The sequence below is a fragment of the Tamandua tetradactyla genome, chromosome 15 (genome assembly GCF_023851605.1).
Source record: "Tamandua tetradactyla isolate mTamTet1 chromosome 15, mTamTet1.pri, whole genome shotgun sequence".
In the NCBI taxonomy this organism is placed as follows: domain Eukaryota; kingdom Metazoa; phylum Chordata; class Mammalia; order Pilosa; family Myrmecophagidae; genus Tamandua; species Tamandua tetradactyla.
Genome location: NC_135341.1, coordinates 37,549,158 through 37,571,956, shown reverse-complemented (window position 1 = coordinate 37,571,956; position 22,799 = coordinate 37,549,158). Strand labels below are relative to the sequence as shown.

Here is a 22,799-nt window from a genome sequence, read left to right as displayed (position 1 = left end):
TCCTGGGCCCCTGCCGCCGCCCTGGCCCTCCTCCCCTCGGCTTCTCGCTCCGCGCCGCCTCCACCCTCTGGGCACCATCTACTCCGCGGCCAGAGCCTCTTTGGCGTGCGGCCCCGGCTCCTGCCACCCCCACCACAGCATCCCTGCCGCTGCCGCCGCCTCCCGCCGCTCCAACATGGCTCCCGGCCGCCCCAATGGTTCAATCCACCTCCGCCCGGACACCCCAAACCCGGTGGTACAACCCGTAGCGCATGGCAGCTTTGTAAACTGAAGCTGTTACCGCCATATTTACTGAGGGTAGAGGTGCTGCCCACGGTGCTGAATAGAGTGCGGAGGTTCGCCGCCTCTGGGTCCGCCCTCCCGGTTCTGGGTCACCGCCCTTAACTCCCTCCCTCACCCTCTGGCGCTGTACCTTCGTCGTCTCCCAGCCTTCCTTCTGCTTGCGGGTCTCTTGTTCCCTCTTCCTGAGACCTAGTCCCGAACCCTGTCCTGAATTTTGGTCTGAAAACTTGGTGTCCAAGACGTGCAGAGAGAGAGTTCTCATGACCCTGGGCAGGTGAACCATGTGGGGACGGCGGGGACGATGGACGGGGACCTGGAGCGGTAGCAGCCCCAAAATAACTTTAACTGTTGGATCAGCGAGTTTTAACTAATTAAACATGTTGGGATCATTTACTCGTTTGGAGCGCCTCTGCGGAGCAGAGATGGGAGGTGACCAGCCTGAGACTTTGAGAGCAGGGACCAGACTCTTCCCTGCCCTGGGGGCCCTCAGCGAATTCCCGGGCTAGAGGTTCCTCCATTGAAGGCTACACCCCTCACCAGGCCTCAGGTCCCAAGCCTCTGGGACACCACGTGGAGCCCGACGTGGTCGCATGGCTGCGGGCCCAGCTACGCGGATCTCCACCCTTCGCCCGACAAGACCACGTCCCTTAACTCCTCGAAGGGACTAACGGAGTCCTCTTCCAGTGGTTCGGTCCAGCTCTCCCCGTGCGGTGCAGCTCCTGGTACACTCCGACCCTGGCTGACCAATCGTCGAGGCTGGCAGCGCACATTTTGCAGAAGATGAGCTGGGTGGGAGGAGGAGGGCGAAGCGTTCCAATCAGAGTCGTTGTTTCTATTGGCACAATGGGAGGCCCCGCCCCCCCTCTACGGCAGACTCATTGTTTAGAGGCCGGGGGCTCTGCTAGTTCCAGGCTAACTCGGAGATATATCCCAGGAGGCGCTCTACGGGCTGGTCCGTAGAGGGCCGCAGCGAAAACAGGCTGCAGCGCCACATGCAGGGGATGCGGGCGTCCCGGGACCGAAAAACAAAGCAGGGCCAAGACCCAGAACGCTCCATGGGGCGCAGCCCCCGGATGGGGCGGATCCTGCTCCAAACTAGCTGGAACTCCTGATCTAGGACTTTGGACCTCCCGGAACTACCTATGACATCATCACCAGCCAATCAAGAAGTAGATTCTCCGCCCCTCCCCGCCTTCGCTTCCTGGAGACACGGTTCCTGTGGGTCCCTCCTCCCGAGCGCTCCACGTGGCTGCGGGAGCTGTCCAGTGGGCACTGCTGCAGTTGTGCCCTTCGGCGTCTCTGAATCTAAAGAGTAGACCCACGCTCCGCCCGGGGTCGCAATCCTGCACCCGATACATGTTCTGGGTTGCTGCTGGTTTATGCGTGAGAGTGTGCCATCTGCAGAGACGCTAAAGGTGGCAACTCCGTTTGATGGTCCACTCAATGCCGGAACCGCGGGAACCCGACGAGAGAGGCCCTGAGAGTGGTTTTGATAGGACCTCTGCCTTCCGAATCTTGCGAATGGAAGGCACAGAACCTGACACCAACGACAGGGGGAGACCCATGCAGCGCTCCGGGGAGGGGAGGGTGGCTGAGAGCCCAAAGTAGGTGCCTGACCCAACTTCACGATCTGGAAAGGCTTCCTGGATTTGGAGAGGCCTGAGCAGAGCCTTGAATGACCAAAAGGAGCTCAGCCATCCACAAAGGCATAAAGAGCCATCCCAGGCTTTAGAGGCTGCACATTTGCCAAATGTGCAGAGGCATAAAGGAACAGTGGCTGAGAGAAATACAACCCCTGCCCCTTTTCCCCACCGTTAGGGTTAGCATTCGCCTCAGCTGCTACTCCCTCTGCAGAGCAGAGCTCCTCAACATGCCTGGGATACAATGTCAACTGCAGACAGCTCTCCATGATTCCCCTGCTGTACCAACTTCCACTGTTGTCCCTTCTTTGCTGCTGTTGTCCCATGGAACTCTCCCCCTCCCCACCTATATCTCCAAATTCCCCCCTTGGTGGCAGTTCCTAATGTCCTCTGTTAATAAAAACCAACTGTTGTTGATGGTTTCCCACTCTTCCTCAAAGTCCAGCCTAGGAATACAGCAAGACTTCCCACATGGTTCATCTTCATGTATTTCTCAACAGCTCCAAACTAAAGGGCCCACTTGGGGCTGGGAGTGTCCAAAGACCTGGATCTGATGCTGCCATGAGGCAGGTGGAGAGCAGGCCACAAGATCAGAGGGCAAAGGCCTGGGCAAATACCGCCCTCTGAGTATCTCAGCCTCTCACCTTCTGCCTTTTCCTCCACACCCCTTGTTTGCCCCCCTCTCCCTTCCCAGCCAGAGGTACCTTGAAGGAAAAGTAGACAAGAGCACCTGTCCAGCCTGGCTAGCTCAATTATATAACACCTCCAATCCACTGCCCACCAACCCTTTAGCTCTTCACTTTTACCACTAGCCATATGGAATTCAGTACTAAACTCCCCTATCCTACTTTCATTAGACAAACTTGCTGGACTAAATCTAACCCCACTTAGACTATAATCAGCTCCTTCTAGGACAGGGTGGTCAGAGCCCTGATGACCCTCCCTGCCTTGAGCACCCCAATGAGAAGTTGTGACTGGAAGTCAGTGTCAATGATTCTGGATATGTGGAACCATCTGATAGTCATCTCAGGTAAAAAATAAAAGGAACTGATGAAACCCCTTATGACTGGTGTCAAACTGTGGGTTCCTGATTCTCCTCCCCATTTATAGTTAGAACCTCTTTGTTAATTTCGGAGCCCACAAAAAGAAGTTTCTGCCAAACTTTGGCCTCTAACTGCTCTAAAACCGTAGGACAAATTTAACCCTACCATAATTACCAAATCCCTGCTGAAGTAGCAAAATGAGAGGATCTTGCTGGATCCAATGACACATTAGGAAAAGAACCAGTGCTGGTTAAGGCCCAGGCATTCAGGGAGACCAGGGCTGAATGTACAGCCTGCTTCATTTGAAAATAGCTATGAAAGATAGTTGTATCTCAACAGGGGATACAGGGGTAGCAATCAGGCAAAGAGAAAGATGTAAGTAAAGCCTGGAGGAGGAGCAGATTCCTGTAAATGGACTATAGGGCGCTCATTGGCTAAGGCCTGGAAGAAGAGGGAGATTAGGGAATAGAGGCTGGAACAGAGCTCAAAGGGCCTTGAAGTCCAGGCCTGTTAGTGGGTCATTGCCTCCTCAGGCTGAAGAGGTCAGAACAGCTACAGTGACAGGGTCCCAAAGCCATGCCTACCCTCCACGTCCTCTCCCACCCCCAACCAGGATCACGTGGAGAAGCCAACTTCCAGATGCCTACATTTATTTCCAAAGGTGAGCTGTAGCACATAGGAAAATACACATGGCTTTTCAATCTACATTTTTATAAAGAAAATAGAGTCTGTCATTGACTTTCTCAGGGCCATTACTCCATCTCATGAGGCTCCAGATGGATGGCCTATCCCCAAGATCTGGCTTTCAAAGTAGCAGGTTGGCCAAGGCCCTGGGGGTGGGAGTGAGAGGCAACAACCCCCAAGGTGGGGGGTGCAGAGCACATGAGCATCACTCACTGCAAAGCTAAGGCAAAGAAAAGAGTTGGTGGGAGATGCCTCCCCTCACCCCAAGGACATGGCTTGCTGAGGCCTAAGAAACAGACCAGGTGGGGTGGGGGTGTGGTGAGGGCTCTGGCCCAGCCTGGAGCAGCAGCAGGACTCTGAGTGTGCAGGTGTATACGGTGTGTGGGGGGGGCATGCTGAAGAGGCAGCCTATCAGGGGAAAGAGGGGCTTCAGCTTGCATACCCTCCCATGCCCCAACATAGCTTCCTGACTGTGGTTCCCAATCCAACATTTGGCCCCTTTAAATATTAGCTCTACTTTGGGTGGGGTGGGGGAGCCTCTTCAGGGACCTCCCACCATCTTCTCCCCTCGCAATATCAGTGCAAAACATTCTTGAGACCAAGCTCCAGAGTCCCCTGCACCCTACCCAGGGCTGCAGGGAAGGAAAGCAGGGAGGTGCTAGCTGGGGGCCTCACCCAGCACTGGGAATTCCTTGCACATCTCTCGTACAATCATGCGGTCCATCTGGCACTGGGGTGAGGCCTCCTCCTCAGTCAGGATGCGTCGCAGAGTAGCCTGCAGGTCAGGCAGCCGGTGGCGGTGCTGCAGGTAGGGTGTGGAGCGGACCACAGCATGCATCAGGGAGAGATATTCCATGCGCAGCTGTGGGAAGAGCAGGCCAGCTCAGGGACCCTAGGCAGGCACTGCACCTGCCACCAGATGGGGACAGGTCATCACTGCCACATGAACCCCAGGGCTGTGGACCAGGTCTCAATTGAACATCAGGGCTACATTCCCAGAATGTACCTGGTGCAGAACTGGCCTTCAATAGTTGTTGAATAAGTGAATGAATGAATGATCTTATCCACTGACAGTGCCAGAATGTGGCCAGTTCAGGGAAATCCTGACTCAGAGAAGTGGAAAGGGAAGCAGCAAGCCCCCTGACCATCCTTTAATGCTGGGGCCCTTAAGGTGCCACTGTCTGCCAGTCAGAGCTCTCAACTTCTCACTCTATCCTCTCATTCTGGGAGATCACATTCATATCCACACCTTCAAACACTGACCCACATTCAGACCTGTGGCTTAGAAGTCTCCTGGAGCTTTAGATGAGAAGATCCATCTGCCCACGAGTTATCTCCTGCGTATCTCAAAGAAACCTCAATCCCATATGTTCACCAACTCATGATGTTCTCCACCCTCCAAACCTGAGAGCAAGGTTTTCCATGCTCTCTCTTTATCTTAATAAAGAACACTCCTGTCCAAACAAATGCACAGGCCAGAAACACAGGTGTCCTCTTAGATTCCTCTCTTCCTCATATCCCATATCCAATCCATCTCTAAGATCTGGCTATTTCCTTTCTACACATACCTGGAATCCATCTCCAATACGACCTACCACGCAAACCCCAGCACCTCTGGCTTGAGCAGCTCCAATAGCTGTCCCTCATTTTTCTCTTTACCTTCAATTATAGGAACCAATATCAAAACCATTTTGAGGCGGCTGTTCGTCTAACCCAATCCTAGCCAGATAAAGACAACTGTGCATAAATGCCAGTGTCAAAGCAGTAGACAATGACAGAGCCATGCCACAGGCTTGAACTTCACTCACTGTCATGAACTTCAAATGGATACTCAGTGGTGCTTGGGACTCCCATGACATTTCTCTTCCTTAAAGGACCACTGCATACCTTGTCCCCATTTTCCAATCCTAAACTTCCTGGTTAACGGGCCTCCTGCTTGAAGAAGAAAACAGATGTAATGTCTCAGAAACACCCCCATCTTCTCTTCTCAGCACCCACATTTTACCTGTCCTCTCTGGCATGAACTGCCCCAGCTTCTGGCTGGGACCATCCTTCCTGACTTGCCTCCTGTAGCAGCCCACTCTCCCAACACAGTGTCCAGTTCTCCATGCCACTGGACCATTCCCACTGGCCCAGAGACAGGCATCAGTGTCTCCTACCTTTGAAACACTCTCTTTGATACCATGTCCCCTCCAGCAAGCCCCTGTTTTTCTGTTCCCCTTCACAGGAAAACTCCTCACAAGAGTTAAATTCACTTAATGCATCCACTCCCGACTCACTGCTACCCCCCATTTAAAAATTATTCTTAAGCTTTCCAATCAGACTCTCCTCCCTTCACTCCAGGACACAGCTTGTGAGTCACCACTAACCTCCATGGGGCCAATTCTCAGCTCTTGTCTTACTCAGACTCTTAACACAACAGCACAGAGACGGCTGTTCTCCCTCCTCCTCCAAGCACTTGGCCTTTGGGTTCCTGCCCTCTTTGCTTTCCTCCTGGGTCTCTCACTATTCATCCCCACTGTGCCCTAGACTCAGGTCCGAGTTTCCTGCTGACTGTTTTTCTTACTCCCTAAGCAAGGGCACCACCACAGACTTCCCATCATATCTACACACAGACAACCCCAAGATGTCCCTCTCCAGCCCCAATTCACGTCACACTGCCTCCCTGATGTCCCCCATACCTGAATATCTGACAGGCATCTTCTCAATCTTGACACATTCATAACAGAACACTTTCTCTCTCCCCGTATCCTTCCTCATCAGTAATCAGTAACTCGTCCATCCAGTTGTTCAAGACAAATGTTCTGTGTCCTCATTTCTCCCTTTCCCTCACCCCACAGCCTTGCGTCTGATCCAGCAGCAGCCCCTGTGGATCCATTTCCAATAAACCCAACATTTGATCTCTTCTCCCCTCTGGCATGGCCTCTCCCTGCCACACCCATGCCACCTGGACAGCTGCAGTAGCTTCCTCACTGGCCTCCTGGCTTCCACTCTGCTCTCATACAGTCTAAATTCCATTTGGGATGTAAATCAGGTCATGTCATACAGACACTTCCCCTCCTCTGAGAAGAGAATACAACTCCCTGTCCAGCCTCCAAGGTTTTGTGTAATTCCACTTACTCTTTCCTCTTCTCCACTCAAGCCACATCTGATTTCTGAAGACACCTGACCTCCAGATCACTTCACAGCCGGCTCCTACAGGTTCTCATACACCCATCATGATTTTTGAGCAGATTCCCACACCTACCCGGCTTGAGCAGTACCTCTGCGCCCTTCTCTGATCACTGCCACTGTCCCCTCATTTAATTTCATTTTCCATACGACTCCTATCCCCACTACAGCCATCTCCAGGCACCTTGTCTCCAGGGGACAGGTCTGCGATGTGCCGCACAGTGATGTCAATGAGTGCCATCATGTCTGTGTGGTAGAAGATGGCAGCCGTGGCAGGGCTGGCGAATACATCCTGCAGGAACTTGAGGATGGAGTGCGGAGGCTGTGGCTCATGTCTGAAGATTCGCACAGGGTCATCTAGGAGGTAGGGGTCACAGGGGTCAGGGCAGTCCTTGCAGGGGTCCTAGAGTCACCCCAGAGGATCATGGGGGTCAAGGAGTCACAGGACATCACAGTAGCACCCATGCAGGTTCCCAGGCCCCTCACCTCCTCTGTTCAGGAGCAACAGCAGCTTCTCGGAGAAGATCTTGACATTGGCATGTTTGCTCAGGGCAGCCATGATGACATTCTGGTCAGGGGCTGAGGAAGGAAATTGGTGTAGATAAGGGCACAGATGAGGAGCCTGGAGAGCCCTACAGCCGCCCCCCACCTCTACCTGGAAGGTGCAGGTTGAGAGCTAGAAGCAGGTTCACGCAGAGGTCTGGCAGCTGCTCTGTGGTGTCCAAGGGCAGACCATCCTCGACAATGTTCAGCAGGAACTGGGCAAAGGGTGTGCCCAGGTGCTCTGGGAGAGGGGCACACAGAGACCTGTAGGCCTGCCCCTCCTCCCCCAAACCACCCAGCCTCCCTGGCTTGCTGTGAGCCCTGGGGACTCCACATTTCTGTCAGGTTGTGGTCATTGAGTCCCCAGGCCATGGATCCTGGCTCCAACTGCTTGTCAGCGCCCTGTGGGCAGCTGGTCAGCAACCTGCCTTCTTACCATAGTGTGCGTAGGGCACTGCCTCTCCCATGGAGAAGACCATGGTCAGGATGAGGGCGGAGTAGCAGAGTTTCTGGTGGTCTGGCAGAGGAGTGAGGCAGGCAGTCAGAGTCCCTGCAGGTGGCAGGAACCTCCCGCAGGTGGTGGGAGAAACCCCCAGGCCTCACCCTGTGTGTCCGTCTGCATGTCCCGTGCCAGCTCCACAGGCAGCACAGACAGCACGAGCGTGGAGATGATGGCTGCATCTAGGGTGCACATGGCGCCAAAGCACTTGAGGAGCATCAGCCGCAGTGACACCCGGTGCTCCTGGTAGGGGACCTTGCATGCTCAGTGCCTGGTACCCCTATGCCCTCCCAGGTCCCTCCGTGACCTTCCCTCAATCTCATACACACCATTTGGTAATAGGCCACCAAGGCCAGTACAGATTCGAACCCATTTCTCTTGCACATTTTCTTGCAAACTTCAGGGTCTGCATCAGTCTGTGGAGAGGAGGAAGTGAGCACTGAGCAGCCACATTGACCGAGCCAAGCATGTAGGGGAGACTGCTGAGCATTGGAGAGGGATGGTACAGAGTGGAGGGTTACTGCCTCCCATGCTGGGGGATACATGTGGGCCCCCATGTCCCATTCCAAACCAGAATGTGCAGCAGCTCCTCCAGGTAGCAGCGGATGACGCCCTCGTCCTCATACAGGGCCCAGCTGCGCTGTTGGGCATCATCTTTCCTCCGAGCCAGGTCTGCAAAGATCACCTCCAGCCGCTGCTCGTCGTGGCAGACCTGCCCTGAGGGCAGGGCTGTGCTCAAGTCCTAGGGCAGGGGAAGATAGGGATCAGCACATTCCCTGCCCATCAACAGTTCCACGAGCCCCCAAGTGCTAGAGCATTCATCCCTGGGTCTATACCCTAGAGCTCAAATCCCTCACGGCTCAAAGCTGGGAGGGGGCTTGACCCAACCCCCACGGTCATGAACATGAGCTCCAGTCTGGTATCAGGCAAGGAAGAGGGGCTGGCCTCACCTACTGAGCTGTCCCTGGTCAGTGTCCTACACCTGTGAGGAGATAGACCCCAGTTCTCTTCCCTCTTCTCCACTGCACCCCCCTCCATTACACACATAAGAGCTACTCCCATGGCTCATCTCTCAACACCAGGACTCCCTGATCTTGATGACCTCCTGGGACAGTATCTTGCATGAGATGAACCTGGAATGTTTTCCAACAACTCACTTCCCACCCCAAACCTGGATAAACAACCCCAACGAGGATGACCATGAACTCGCCAACTTTGTCAACTGGTTGTGACTCTGAGACCCTACCCTTTGATTCTATACACAGTGGCCACCAGGCCTGCCGCCCCACCCTTACCCCCATACTTCCCTTGAACCCTGGTGGCTACCTGCCATGCCCAGCACAGGTGAGCCCACTGATCCACTGCCCCAAACCAGAGTTGTGGAAGAGGAGCTGTGGGAGGAGGAGCTGTGGGGCCCGGCCCTCAAGGAGAGCTCTGGCCCATGTGGCCCCATCAGTAGAATGGGCTCATTTTCCCCCAACCTCAGCAAAGGATCCCACCCACCCCATGACATCCCCACATCTTTTCCTCATGGCCAAGTCAGCACCGAGGCTTGCATTATAGCTCTCAAAGCATCCTTTTCTCTCCACTGCCAAGGCCAGTGGACACTACTCTCACCCTATGTCCATTCCTTCCCTACAGCCAGAGAGAACTTATGGCCAGCTGCATCTGGTCTCATCTGTCCCAGGTCTCACTTCTTCCTACACCACTTGCTCCCTCACTCTGCGCTCCAGCCATGCTGGCCTCATTCTACTTCCTCCATGAGCCAAACTCAGTCTTGCCCCCTAGCCCTTGTCTAAGCTGAGCCTTAGCCTGGAATGCCCTTCCTCCCTTTCCCCTCTAGGGAGGAGCTGAAAAGTCCCATCGCCCAGCACAATGAGGGCCCAGAACTAGAGCTCAATGAATACCTTTCAGGTAAAGGTTGGACAAATGGTGAGGGTGGCAAGGGCAGCCCGAGAGTGGGGAGGCTCCTGGCTGTGCTGCCCACCCTCACCTTGCCCTCTACCAGCGAGAGGAGGACCTGTTCCATAACAGGTGAGCTGGCTGGCACGGAGGCCTGGATGTGACCCACCACGATGCCGATGGCCACACGGCATAGTTCATGGCTCAGGCCAGTGTTTCTCCTCACGAGCTCCATCAGCTCTGCCCCAATGGTCTTTGGCACAGCTATCTCAGGCACCGTCTTCTCCTCCGGAGTCTCTAGGCTCAGTGCACCCAGGGTTTCCAGCTCATCAGGGGCTGAGGTTGGTCCAACTGCTGTATCCTCTGCAGGGGGTTGGATAACGGGTGCCTTGGAGGGAGGGGGCTGGGTTTGGGATATGGTGGTGTGGGTGCCGCGGCGGGGCACAGGTGGGGGTGTAGGTGAGCAGCTAGGGCCAGGCTCGGATGGGTTGGAGCCAGTATAGAGCGTGTCCAGTGAAGTGCTACTGATCAACGAGCCACTGGACACAGAACTGCCTCCAGAGGGAGTGGTGTTGTGGTTGCCTGTGGACAGAGAATAGACGCTGTGTTGGGGCAGCAACCCAGGGGCCTCTACCTCTCCAAGCCCAGAAAACCTGTTCTCCAATGCAGAGCCCAGATTCTCTGCTGGGTCCTGACTACCCACCAAGCCCAGAGCCCTTAATCACCCCAACATGAGGGCCCTGTTCTCCCCTGAAGCCTAGATCCCCCATTTCCCTAACACTGAGAGAAGAAATACTCCAAACACAGGTTCCCCCGATATCCCCTTCCCCTCCCCATCCCTGCCTCCTCACCACTCCCTGAGGCCACTAGGGCCTCGCGGTCTCGGCACTTCACAGGTGGGGGTGGTGTGGTGGGTGCAGCTCGGCGAGGCTGTGGTGGGATCTGAGAAGACAGAAGAGGGTCTGGGGTGACAGGCTCTGAGTTCTGAGTTTGGGCAGGGTTCTGGTTCTGGACCACATCACTGATCTGAGTGGACCCCTTGAGCCTCTGGATGAAGCCTTAAGCCCCATCCACCCCCCTTCCTCACCATGTACCTGATAGAGGCCTCCATCTGCCCCAAGATGCTCAGAACTGGGCAGGCTGTGCTGCCGCTCAAACCCAGCTCGATACAACCCACTGGGCTGCCTGGTGGCTGCAGCATCCAGGTAATGGTCACTGGTGGATGGGGTCATAGCTGTAGGGCTGAGGGTTGATAGGCCTCTGTGGGACAGGGTTTCTTTCCGGTGGTGGATTAGCTTCCTGTTGGAAGAAGGCAGAGAAACTTTGGAGGGTGGTACCTCACAACTCCCAAGGTTCCCACATGCATCCTGTGGTATATTTGAGGACCCCCCCACAGTCCCTGCAGTACCATGCACCACCCCAGTCATGCTCTCCACATATCCCCAGGATTCGCTGAAGGACATTAATTCCCCACCCCATGCTGTCTGGGAGGTGCCACCCCCCATCTCACCCCTGCACTCACTGGAGGACTCCACGCTGTTCCAGGCTGTACTTGCCACCCTCACGCATGGCTGCATTGTGCACAGCCTCAATGGCCCGGTCAATGGCCTGGAGGACATCCTGCTCCACACCCTGGAGGGTTGGGGGTGGGCAGTTAGACCTGGGTGCCAACTGAGGTACACAGCCCACATCCATTCTAGGATGGAACACTACAGCCAGCCACAACCTCGAAGGCTGGACATGAGCATGAAAAGTTGAACTACAGTAAGGAATAGGGCTCTCAAACCACTTCGCTCAGGGATAGGGTATCCTCCATGCTGCTGCTTTACATATTAGGGCCCTACTCAGGAATTTACACCACAGAAGACTCTCAGTGTCTCTGAAAACCTGGGGTCTAGAACAAAGCCGTAGTCCAGGGACTCCCAGCTCGGGGCCAGGAAGACATATCCCAGCTACCTCTGGACTTGGCTCAGCGCCCAGGTTGAGATGCCAAGCAGGATGCCTCCAGTGTGTGGAACCCTTAATCATTATCACTCTGAATCTTTCAGAAGGTCATACTCCAGAGAAGACCTACCTGCATGGAGCCCTCTGCAGACCCTGGGCGCCACGGATGGGCCAAAGGGACCTCACCTCCCCAACCCTGCTACAGGCCCTTATCTCCTCAAGTTGTCCCAGGTATCTTTCAGACCTTCCCTAGGAAGCAGCAGTTCTGTGTCTGTGGCAAAAGACATAAGAGGGACCTAATCCCTGTCCCAGGCTCTGTGCTGCCATGCTCCAGGATCCAGGGGTCCAATCTACCCAGCCTAGCTGGCTGGCATGGAGTGACAGAGTGTTAGCTGTGGAGTGTCAGCCACCTCCATCCCTCCCCCCATCCTTGGCACGTGCATGAGGCTACAGAGCTTGGGTAACCTCACTCCAGGGTTGGTATGAGAAACTCTTCTGATGGGGTCAGACAGATGGAAGAAGAAGTCAGCAAAGTCCTCCAAGTGTTATGGGGCATGCTGAGCTGCATGGTGACAGGACACAGAGAGATGGGGGAAAAAAGAGAGAGACCCACCTAAATATAGTCAGAAAGACAGAGTGAGCTCAGACAAACAGGGAAACTGAGGCAGAGGGAGACATGAAGAAAGAAATACACAGAGGAAGAGGGTCAGAAGACGAAAGATACACACACAGACAGAAAGTCAGAATGACACAGAAAGAGACAGGCAGAGACTAAGACAGTGGGAGATACACAGAAAGAAACTGAGAGACAGAAGATAGTAGCCTCTCTGCCCGCCCCACTGGCCCTGGCCAGGCATGGTCCTCACAGGCCCTTGCCCTTTGCCCAGAGGAGGAAGAGACAGGACAATCGTCAGAGACCTCTAACAAGTCTCTAGTCCCCAGAGAGGATGGGGCTGCTACTCAACCCAGATCCATCAGCCCTGGTGTCCAGGACCCCTACTCTCACCCCAGACACAACAAGATGGGAAAGGATGGAGGATCCATGAGTAAGCCCCCAGGGTCCGGGGCCTGCTCCCTTGCTCTGGTAAGACCAGATGACTTATCTCCAAATTTAACCTGTTATTTCTGTCCTGAACCCCTGGGCTAGGGCAGGATGTTTCCTAAAGGCTAGGGACAAGCACAGGACAGGAGGTGTTTGGGACAGGCCAAGTCTGGAGCCTCAAGATCCTCCTTCTCCCTGTCACCAGAATAGACAAGCTAGAGATATCTCATCCCATTTCTTGCAGCAGGGCTACTCTTGAGGAAACAGGAACCAGAGCTACAGCCTCTGCTGGAAGGAAATGGGACTGTGGCCAGACTAGGGGAAGCTGTGGAGAGACTCTCACTTCCTTAAAATGGAAGAAGCCCCCATTCCAGACGGGGAACAGGGATGGATGAAAGCCCCACATTCAGAGGAAATCAGTCTGAGAAGTTAAGGCATGAGGCTTGATGGTTGGAGTAGTGTCAGGAAGTGTCAGCAGTGGCTAGGGTCTTTGGTTCAAAGGAGTATGTGTGTGTGTGTGTGTATGTGTTGTTTTGGGAAGAGCTTAGGGGGTAGCTGAGTGCAGGGTAGTGAAAGTGCCCACAGTGGCCCAGGTCCCAGGGTGGAATAGGTGGCTCCAGTTGGGGGCCTGAAGGTGGAAGACAACAGCATGGGCTCCTGGGTAATCTAGTAAAGGGCATCTTAAGGGTCTGGGGAAATTGGGGAACTGGCTAGAATTAGGTTCCTTGGAGTCCTGGGGTTTGGCTCTTGAGTCCTATTGAGATGGGGGTTCGGATACTGGGTCCAATGGGTCTGAGGTCCCTCCCTAGGAGTCACAGAGTTAGGTTTTTGGTAGATCTGGAGTCCTCAGAATGGGCTGTCGAGGGCCTGGTATTTTGTGAGGTTCTTGCTCTTGGGGTCCCAGCCTCCAACTGTTTGGGGTCTCAGGGTCAAATTCTCAAACTCCCTGTCTGCTGAAAGTCCCGGTCACGGGTTCCGGTGAGCCTGGGGTTCTGCGGTCCTGTCATGAGGCCCAGTCCCATGGGCCGCAGAGGTCGGGCCGGGGAGGGGCACACTCACCTGCAAGCGGTGCAGGTAGGCAGGCGGCACGTATCCCGTCTCGCCACTGCGTGCTCGCGCCGCCAGCCACCAGTGCACGCTGCTGCGCTCCAGCACCAGGAAGGTTTCCCCCGCGGCAAACTCCAGCGCATTGGGCTCTGCCGAGCGGAACGCATACAACGCACGGTACATGGAGCCGGGCTAGGGTGAGCAGCAGCGGGTCTGATATCGAGACACCAGGCCAAGAGCGCCGCGTCGCGCTCGCCCCGCCCCGCCAAACCAAGCGTGCGCGCGCGCATCTGCGCCCGCCCGCCGCAGCCCCGCCCCAAGAGTGTGTCAGTCTACGCGCGTGGGTGCAGCACCCCCTGTCGGCCGCGAGCAGTGCGGCGGGGCGGGGCTCGAGAGTCCACCGCCCTTTTCCTCCCAGCCCCCCGGGATCCCAGGGTTCCGCCCTTCCCTCGCCCCAGCATCCGCCCCCGGAACCCTGACCTCGGCTTTTCCCAGACCCGCCCTAGTTCTACTCCTTTCTTCTGTTCTTTCCCGGGCGCTGTTGCCCGTCCCACCTTCCGGTAAAGGAGAATTTCGCATTCCCAACTTCGAGCCTGTGTCCTCGTCTGGTAGCCCTGCGCGCCCCGCCGCCTCGGGAAGCGGGTCCGACCCAATACCAGTTAAGATGGCTACCCTGAGAGGATGCCCCATTTTTGGATCCCGATGAATCGACCCTCAGGCCTTCCTCGTCCATAGCGGGCCGTGGGGAGCAAACGTGGGGAGGGTTGGCCGTAAAAACAGAAACCAGGGCCATTTCCCTATCCATAGTCTTCCAGGGCCACCGCCCTGCCCTCGAAGTCCTCTCCTCTCACTCTTCAGCCTTTGGCTTCTTTCTCTCCCTCTCCATCCTGGGGCCTTTCCACTTCACCCCCCTCTGCCTATACTGTCCCCTTCCTTCCTTCCCTCCCTCCCTCTCTGCGTTAAGGTCGTCCATTCTCCACTCCTATGAGTCATCATCACACTGCTGTTTTATTCTTTATAGGACTTAATACTCTATATTATCTTATCTGATGCCCCCTTCTAAAGGCAGACAGGAGGGCAGGTGGAGGGTGGGTGCGACGTTGGCGGGAGGACCATGTTTGACAGACCCACCTTTCTAGTCCAGTCTGATCTCAAGGTCTTTGGAGTCCTGGGAACAAGAGGGTCCCTGCTGGGCTGAGGGTCTTGGGGCTAGTCCAGCCACACACTCTCCACTGGAAGCCTGGGCCCAGGTACTTGGAGGTGCAGGCATGCCAGTTCTGTGTATGCAGTTGGCTTGTTTTGGGGCATAGAGGGCCTTAGGCAGGACACTGGAGGTTATGGGAGAGCAAGGACAGGAGGGGGATGAAGGTGCTAGAACCAGACTCCACTACCTTTGCACTGGGTTTGTGCTCCTCTCCCAAGGATGCTGGCTTTACAGTTCAAGAACTTCCTGCCACCCCTTCTCCTTCTGGAGACTTTCCTGGCCAGTCAAGGTAGCTCTCTTGGAGATTGCCTGGACTCAAACTGCATGAAAGTTGAGACTGGTATGGCTGCTGCTGGGCCTAGGACTGTATAGGAGTGGGGACAGGTAGTGTGGCCAAATGGGCACCCTTCCTAGAATGACTTCCTTCACCTTGAACCCCACCCTTGTGGGCCCCTCCACCACAGAGCCCAGGGCTGCCAATGGACAGGAGCTTTACAGGTACTTGAGACCCCAACATTGACTCCATGACATCTGATGTCACAATGTAGAGCTAATTAGCTGCTGCCAAGAAGCCATCAGTTTAGAGCACCCACTGCTACTGCTCAGCTCAGTGGGATTCTTTGGGATGGGGTGCTAGGACACTATGCCAGCAAAGAATCCAGAGGGGCCTGGCGATCGTTCATTTGTGTGTATATCCTTTTTGAGTGACTTTTGGGGGTTGGGTTGGGTAGGTGAGAACCAAGCCAAGAGGCTGTGGAGCCTTTGGGATCTGGGGGTGGGGTGGAGTGGCACAGAATAGCCAGAAGACTGTTGCTCTCAGCTGGGCAAGGATGGAGGTCACAGCAGGTGGTGAGGCTTCAGAGTTCTGGGGGTATGGGGGGAGTTTCCTGCCCCTATTAAGAATGACATCAGGACTGTGTACAATTAACAAAAAGATTTGTATTGGAACATTTACACTCAAGGAGGAAAGAGGTATCTGCATCATCAAATGTGGAATGTTGAAGAAATAGTTAAAATAAATAAAGACTCCGAGGGCAGATGGGGCTGGTTCAGGCCGGGGCTCACAGAGGCCTCTGCGGGTCAGCTCCAGGCTGCAGGGGCAACCTCCTGGCCATGCCAGCCTCCTCCCGGACACAGCACAACTGTGCCTGGGACAGAGAGTCTCTCAGGTGATGGTGCAGGCAGCAAGCTCACTCCCCACTTTCCTCGCTTATCTCTGTGATAATGTCTATTAGGCTCTGAAGCCCAAAGATATAGCCAGCATCCTGGCCCTCGTGCACCACGCTGTCCTCACCATACAGCCTGCATGTGGTATGTGCAAAGTCAATCATGCGCACATCCACTGAGCTGGTGCCGATGGGCTTGTAGGCATAGGCGCCAGCAGACTCATCAGCTGATTCCTCTGACAGGTCTTCCAAGTCCTCAGCATCTGAGTCCAGGGCCACCTCAGGCCACTCCTTCCCATCATAGATGACCAGCAGGGAGCTTGAGTAGAAGCGGTAGGATTCCTGTTGCTCCAATACCGCCTTGAGATCAGCCAGCTTCTTGAGCACAGGACCCAGGAGCTCACGGCGCAGATATCGCCCATTGTGGAAGAACTGGAAAAGTGCCTCCTTGAAGCCCTGCACTGACAGCTTCCGCCCATGATACTTGTTCATGAACATAAGCTGCCCACTGCCTGCCTGGTACACCTGTGGGAGGTAGGCCAGTAGGTCAGGGGCTGAGGTTGGTCTCAGAGCCTGGACCCGAGAGCGGTGGAGAGAGAGAGAGGGCAGTGAGGTAGACCTGGATCAAACCCTTTGTCAAGCACACCAGTCACACATGAGCCACTGTCCTTGCTAATCATTACCCACCCAATATGCGGCCCCCTCCCTCTTGCCCCCAACCAGGTCTCAACCACCGTGCTTCCATCTGGGTTGGTAGAGAGGGCCTAACACTTCAGCCTTCCTGTCTACTGCTGCTACAGACTGTGGACTCAGCCAGCCTGTGTAGCCCCAGATGGCATCACCCAGGAATGTGTGCTTTCTTTTCAAACCAGAAAATGAGAGACTCACAGAGGATCAAACCTGGAATCTTCTGAGAAAACAGGATTATGCCTAGAGTGAGGGAGTGGCAGCCACAGGTTGCCTGGCCAACCCACACCATGTGCCACCATGCCCCTCACCTGCATGCCACACACGCGAACCCCGATGACCGCAGATGTGCTCTGCTGGCACTTGCGGATCTGATTGGCTGCCTTCTCCTCTGAAGCATCGTCACCATGCTGACGGGTACCCATCTTGAGGTCCAGGACACAAGGCACCTCGTAGCGGGAGGTCAGGTTCTCCAATAAGATAAATTCTGAATGGTTAAGGACAACCCTCCCACAAGAGGTACCGCTGCACAGCACCTCATACCAGCCAGCCAGAGAGAGCCCCATCATTCCTGCTGTCTCCCATGTAGAGCTCAAGGTACCTTCATCTCTCATCATGGAACTGGCCTGAGAATAGCCTGGATGACACACCATTCCCTGAATTCAGCCAGGGGTGGAACCAGGGTCTTATAGCATACTGTTTCTCAATTACAAACAGAACATCAAATAAGTTCAGTAAATCCTGTAATCCAAAAATGTGAGCTGGAAATACCATCAGTATGAATTCATGAAAATATTTTTCTGCTCTATTTTGTATACTTCCCAGCCTTGTCCACTGAAAAGGCCTAGAAACAATGGCCAAAAGCAATGAGTATCCCAAGTCCCATATTATGGTCTCAACACTTCCCTTTAAAAAGCAAGGTTCCTAAGAATAGGGGTTGGCAAATCCACCACCTGTTGTTGTATAGCCTCATAAGCTAGGATTGGTTTTAACATTTTTAAATGATCGAAAATAATCATAAGAAAATATTCCACTACACATGAAAATTATGTGAAATTCAAGTTTTGGTGAGCATAAATAAGCTTATACTGAACACAGCCACACTTAGTCATTCACATTATTGTCTATGGCTGCTTTCACAATACCTGGCAGAGTTGTGACAGAGATTCAATGGCCTGTAAAGGCTAAAATATTAACTATTTGGCCCTTTACCAAAAAGGTTTGCCCACCATGCCTTAGAGCATTGGTTGAATCTACAAGTGGGATGGGACATGTACATGACCCTAGACTATCTTTTCATATCCTAGAAAGCAAGATAACCATCACAGACTACCATGATTATATAAAAATGACTCAAGTCTATTTGAAGAGGCTCCCTCTGGCTAAATATAGGACAATTTGAGGATAAGTAAAAATAACAACTGCAATGAACTGAAACACAGCAAATATACCTAAATCCCTGCATTTATAATAGTGCTTAAAAAACTCATCGATCATCTTTGGAGGGCGTAAGGGAACCTACTCGTTATTCTTAAGATTTAATAAAAATAAACATTTAACCTGTCTTTTCTATATAAAGTACACTAGGGTAACTACAGAGTTGATAAGGGAAAGATTGTCCATTTGAAGATTCCTGCTAATGAATGAAGAAATGGCAAAATAGATCACCTAATGAAAAATGGATCTAAGGCAATAATGATCCAAAAGAGAGAGATATCTATCTAAACACTGCTTCTTGAAGATGGACATGCACACTACCTTCTAAAGGGATTTTTGCCCCACCTCCTAAAAACTGAACCCGAATCTGGTCAAGCCTTTAGATCCAATATCAATGAATTAGAAACACAGGGACAGAATAACTTGTAAAAGGGATATAGCCATCAGCAAAATCCTGACTGTGGGAAACTCCAGAAGACCTAGTTTCTTTGATAAGACGTTTTCAAGGAGAAAAAACGGGAAGGAATATTTTAAAACACAAACATTTCAACCAAACACCACTTTTGGATCCCCATTCAAACAAGCTATCAATAAAAACATATTTATGGGACATTAAAAAATGGAGACACAAAAACCAGATACTTGATATTCAGGAATTACTGTTCATTTTTAAAGGAATGATAATGGTATTAATGTTTTAAAATACTTTATCTTTTAAAGATACATGCTGAGGTACATACAGATGAAATCATGTATCTGAGACTTACTTCAAAAATACAGTGGGACACTAGGTCTAAGGAAGGTGCTAGGATAGGAATAGGAATGACACAAGACTGACATGAGTAGGTTAAACTGCTGAAACTGCGTGATGGGTTAGGGATTCAACATGTCATTCTATTTTTAGCATTTAAAAAATTTCTAATAAAAAGTTTAAAAATATATATATAAAGCACCCTCAGTTCTATTTGAGAAAATTTTCTCCTATAAGGTAATTATCCAAAACAAAAAACCTATACTGATTAAGTATAGTTTAATATGTTAGAAGGAAAAAAGAAGGACCCTAGTGCTTTCCCCATGTATAGCTCCTGTCCCAGACTTGTGAATCTGGTGAACCAGGTTTGGAAGGTCGATCCCCAGCCCTGGTCCCTAGCCCTTGAGCACTGTGCAGGTCCTCTGCAGTAGTCTGAAAACAAGAACCAGCCCCTTACCCTCTTCCTCTAGACTTTCTCAGGTTAAAGCCCACCTGATGCAGGCACCTCTCACCCTCAGGTACCCATCACCCACCTGTATTCATACCATTGCCTGTATTCCCAAGCCAGCTCTCAGCCCTAAAGGAGGTGAGATTTGCCGACAGTTTTCCACAGGGTGTTCCGGCACAATTCTAGTAGAGGAGGAAAATTCAACCATGACTAAAAAATCCAACCTCTCTGTACACCCAAAGGCACTCCTTACTTATTCCCTCTCTCCCCACAGGAGAGATACCCTGTGAACAAAGGATACTGTACTGGTTCCGATGCTTCACATTCTCCTTCATTCGCTGTAACTGTTGCTGGTGACACTTCATACTCCAAGGGTTATAGTGTTTAAGCTGGGAACTCACATTCCCCTTTTTCTCTACACTGTAGTATAAAACTTCAGATTTCTTTAGCCACTCAAATTCTTCTTCCAACTTATGGCTACAAAGAGATAAGGATCCAATAATTTAGTGATTTGTTTAAGCATGAAGGAACTTTCTGGAGTGATGGGAAGTTTGGCATCTTGATGTTATGGTGGTGGTAGTTATAATGTATATATCCATCAAAGCTCATTGAACTGAACACTTCAAATGGATGTATTTTATTGATAAATTATACCTCAATAAAGTTGATTAAAAAAAAAAAGGAACCAGCCCACTGTTTTCCACAGCAAGGAGAACCTAGAATGCAAGAACAGCCTATGCCTCCCTTATCCCCTCAACCCACAATGAGCAGGCAGTCCCCACTGCTCTCTACTAACTAGCCAGCACCACATCAGTTTCTGGTATATCTAGGCTCCTCTGATTTTGAATGCTGGAGGATAGGGCAATGTGAATTGAAATTCTATGGGAATGAGTCAACCTGCTTAGCTACATCACATATACTTCAATTTAATTATTATTTCTATTTTTACAAGCTCTGCCAAGTATAGTACTTGGAAAGCCCTGCCTCGGTAGATCCCTGAGTTCAGGAATGCCCAACTGACCATTCCGTTCCTCACTATCTGTGAGCAACTTGTGGTGCAAGGATGGCTCCTGTCTTGGTCACTGCTACGTCCCCAGGATGCAGCACAGGGCCTGGCACAGAGCATACACAGAAGGAATGAGTGACAAAATTTTTTTTATTTCTGCTTTTTCATCTGTTACCCCAAAGGGCATAATCTAACCCAGGGTCAGAGTAGAAGACCTGGGCAGGCATGCCATGCAGAAACTAGCCACTGAGTGATGAGGCACCTGCTTAGGTCCATCACGTGAATCCTGAGTTTCAGGGGACCAGGCCCTGACCAGGATTCCTCCCACCCCATCCAACTTTCTCTCCCACACAGCCTAGGGTTCCTGTCTTAGTCTATACCCACCTCTTCATCTTCTCCTCTTTCCGATGCTGGCGCACCCAGTCCTTGGGAATCTTTTCTGTTTCTAGGACGTGATGTTTTTTGTTTGTCCACCTTAGGAGCTTACTTTTTGGTTCACAGTCTGAATTGTCTATACTGTCCACAGTTCCATGGTCCCCTTTCAATGGATACGCTATTAAACACAAATTCCTGTCTTCATCTTCTTCAAAGCACACGGACACCACACCTGGAAAGGGGTTGAGGAGCAGAGAGGACTTTTAATTCCACGGTAAGATGCATTCCAAGTAACATGATTGTAACATTTGTTTTTTTCTTACCCCGTTCCTTAGTCTCTATGTTGCCAGAGGCCCCAAACTCATCTGCAAACCTAACAAATATCAAAACAGCTAGAAAAGATGACACCATACAAGACAAGCAATTAGGGAGCAAACATGGCTGAGAGTCTTCCCCTCTGATGCACTCAACAAGGCAAGAGCCAAAGAATTACAAGACACATTTTTCCATCATTGAAAATGTTTATTAAGTTTTATGTAACTCTTCTAATCCTAACAGAGATGTAAAAACATTTGCGTTTTATATCTTGTAGAAATTTGTAATGCCTTAGACAGAAACAGCAAGGGCCTCAAAGCTTGCTTTAAAGCAGAGCCTGAAGCCCCCATGGGGAAACAGGTCTGCCTGAGGGATAAGAAGTGTCCAAGGATAAGGGAAGACGGGGCAAGCAAAGCAAAATAAAGGGGCAAACAAAACAAACCACACAGCACAACAGATACCCTACCAAAGGCTTCCCACCGTGCCCCGACATGGGCAGACACCCCCAAGCCTTTTGTCCTTCTCAAATGTTACTTTATTGGTTTTTGCAGTCTCATGTCACAAAAATACAAAATGAACACAGGTAGATAGGGTTAGGCGGGAAACACAGATGTGTGGTAGCCTCGAAAGCAGTTCTCCCCTGGAATCTCTAGAACCTGCCATGTATATATTAGACAGTCTTTGAGGAGGGGGCTGTCAGGTGGGAGCGTTTCAATTGGTGCTGAGGAGCGCCTGGTGAGCGCTTTACAAACGACTGGCTGAACGCCTTTCCTCCCAGGCCATTTGCCCTGGGTTCACTCAATCTGCTCAGTCCTTGCTGCCCACCCGCTCGCTGCAGGGGAATGTGTTCTCAGAAAGAGATGATACTTCTGAGGTGGTCCCCAATTCTGGGCACAGAGGAGCCAGTCTGGGGAACTCAGGGGACCACACTTCCCTGCGGCCACAGGGGTGTGGCATGGGAGAGGACGGGGTAAAAGGGGAGTAGGGTCGCCAGTTAACAAAAGGGACTTTGGCTTTGTCCTGGAAAAAATAACAGAGAAGGACCAAGTGAAGGCCCCCAACTCCCCACCCCCACCACAAACATATGCATATTCAGAGTACAGAGAGAGGTAACCAAAACATTCTGGCTTTAAAAAGCAATGTTTTAAAAGTCACAGAAGAAACCTAAGTTGTTCCAGAGTCTTTTGTAAAACTACTCATTGCAAATTTAAAATTAATATCCTTAATGGGTCTTTCTTGATTTACAAAGGATCCTCTCCCCCACCCCCCACCCCCGGAAAAACCATGGTGGCTGCTAATGTCTCCCAGAAAAATGTACTATGAAAAGGAAGAAAAAAAGAAGAAAAAGTCACCCTATGTAAATCAAAGGGCTGCCTTCAGATAGCAATTGCAGGGACATTCTGTAATAGCAAATGGTTTTAGCTAATCAGAACAAGCCTCCCACTCCTGCATTCCATCTGACAGCCCTGCTCCCAGCCTACCTAATCACCAGAGCTTCTGGCTTCCTGGAGGTCAAAAAGCAGGCGGCAAGTTTTCCAGGTAATATCCTCCCAAAGTCTTCCCCACTGTGCACCCTACCCCCTCCATGGGGGACTATGAGTTACTGTGATGGA

General features: G+C 52.1%; 2 protein-coding genes and 1 long non-coding RNA gene across 14 annotated transcripts in view; 1 reads left to right on the top strand and 2 right to left on the bottom strand.

Annotated features, from left to right (window-relative positions):
- Positions 1–393: 393 nt before the first annotated feature.
- NCKIPSD (NCK interacting protein with SH3 domain) lies at positions 394–15,806 on the bottom strand. 5 transcript variants are annotated; one of them, XM_077129382.1, is made up of 15 exons: positions 14,929–15,806; positions 13,810–13,989; positions 11,287–11,396; positions 10,859–11,063; positions 10,616–10,706; positions 9,856–10,346; positions 8,434–8,604; positions 8,192–8,278; positions 7,967–8,105; positions 7,800–7,880; positions 7,476–7,604; positions 7,307–7,399; positions 7,005–7,177; positions 4,325–4,511; positions 394–1,067 (listed from the first exon to the last, which is right to left on the bottom strand). In XM_077129382.1, the coding sequence occupies exons 2-15, from the start codon at positions 13,978–13,980 to the stop codon at positions 889–891; spliced, it is 2,307 nt and encodes a 768-aa protein (XP_076985497.1). In that variant the 5' UTR covers positions 13,981–13,989; positions 14,929–15,806; the 3' UTR covers positions 394–888. The 5 variants fall into 5 exon arrangements, with proteins under 5 accessions (XP_076985497.1, XP_076985499.1, XP_076985496.1 ...); XM_077129384.1 differs by lacking the exon at positions 11,287–11,396; XM_077129381.1 differs by lacking the exon at positions 14,929–15,806 and having other exon boundaries at positions 13,810–14,053.
- Positions 15,548–19,160, top strand: LOC143657233 (uncharacterized). Its single transcript, XR_013162776.1, has 3 exons — positions 15,548–15,686; positions 16,411–16,701; positions 18,162–19,160. It is a non-coding gene; the product is annotated as an uncharacterized LOC143657233 (long non-coding RNA).
- The window catches only part of IP6K2 (inositol hexakisphosphate kinase 2), a 31,332-nt gene continuing 24,453 nt past the window's right edge, over positions 15,921–22,799 (bottom strand). For all 8 annotated transcript variants that reach the window (XM_077129392.1, XM_077129386.1, XM_077129387.1 and 5 more), the window contains 4 exons: positions 20,881–21,103; positions 19,792–19,967; positions 17,166–17,341; positions 15,921–16,692 (listed from right to left, as the gene is read on the bottom strand). In XM_077129392.1, coding sequence (XP_076985507.1) covers positions 16,192–16,692; positions 17,166–17,341; positions 19,792–19,967; positions 20,881–21,103 — 1,076 coding nt within the window. In that variant the 3' untranslated portion in view covers positions 15,921–16,191. The remainder of the gene's footprint in view (positions 16,693–17,165; positions 17,342–19,791; positions 19,968–20,880; positions 21,104–22,799) is intronic.

Coding starts and splice junctions, on each gene's coding strand:
- NCKIPSD (XM_077129382.1), bottom strand. CDS start 13,980: ATGTACCGTGCGTTGTATGCGTTCCGCTCGGCAGAGCCCAATGCGCTG. Junction 8,279..8,433: donor AGGAGCTGCTGCACATTCTG/GTTTGGAATGGG, acceptor TCCTCTCCACAG/ACTGATGCAGACCCTGAAGT. Junction 7,178..7,306: donor GTTGCTCCTGAACAGAGGAG/GTGAGGGGCCTG, acceptor CCTACCTCCTAG/ATGACCCTGTGCGAATCTTC.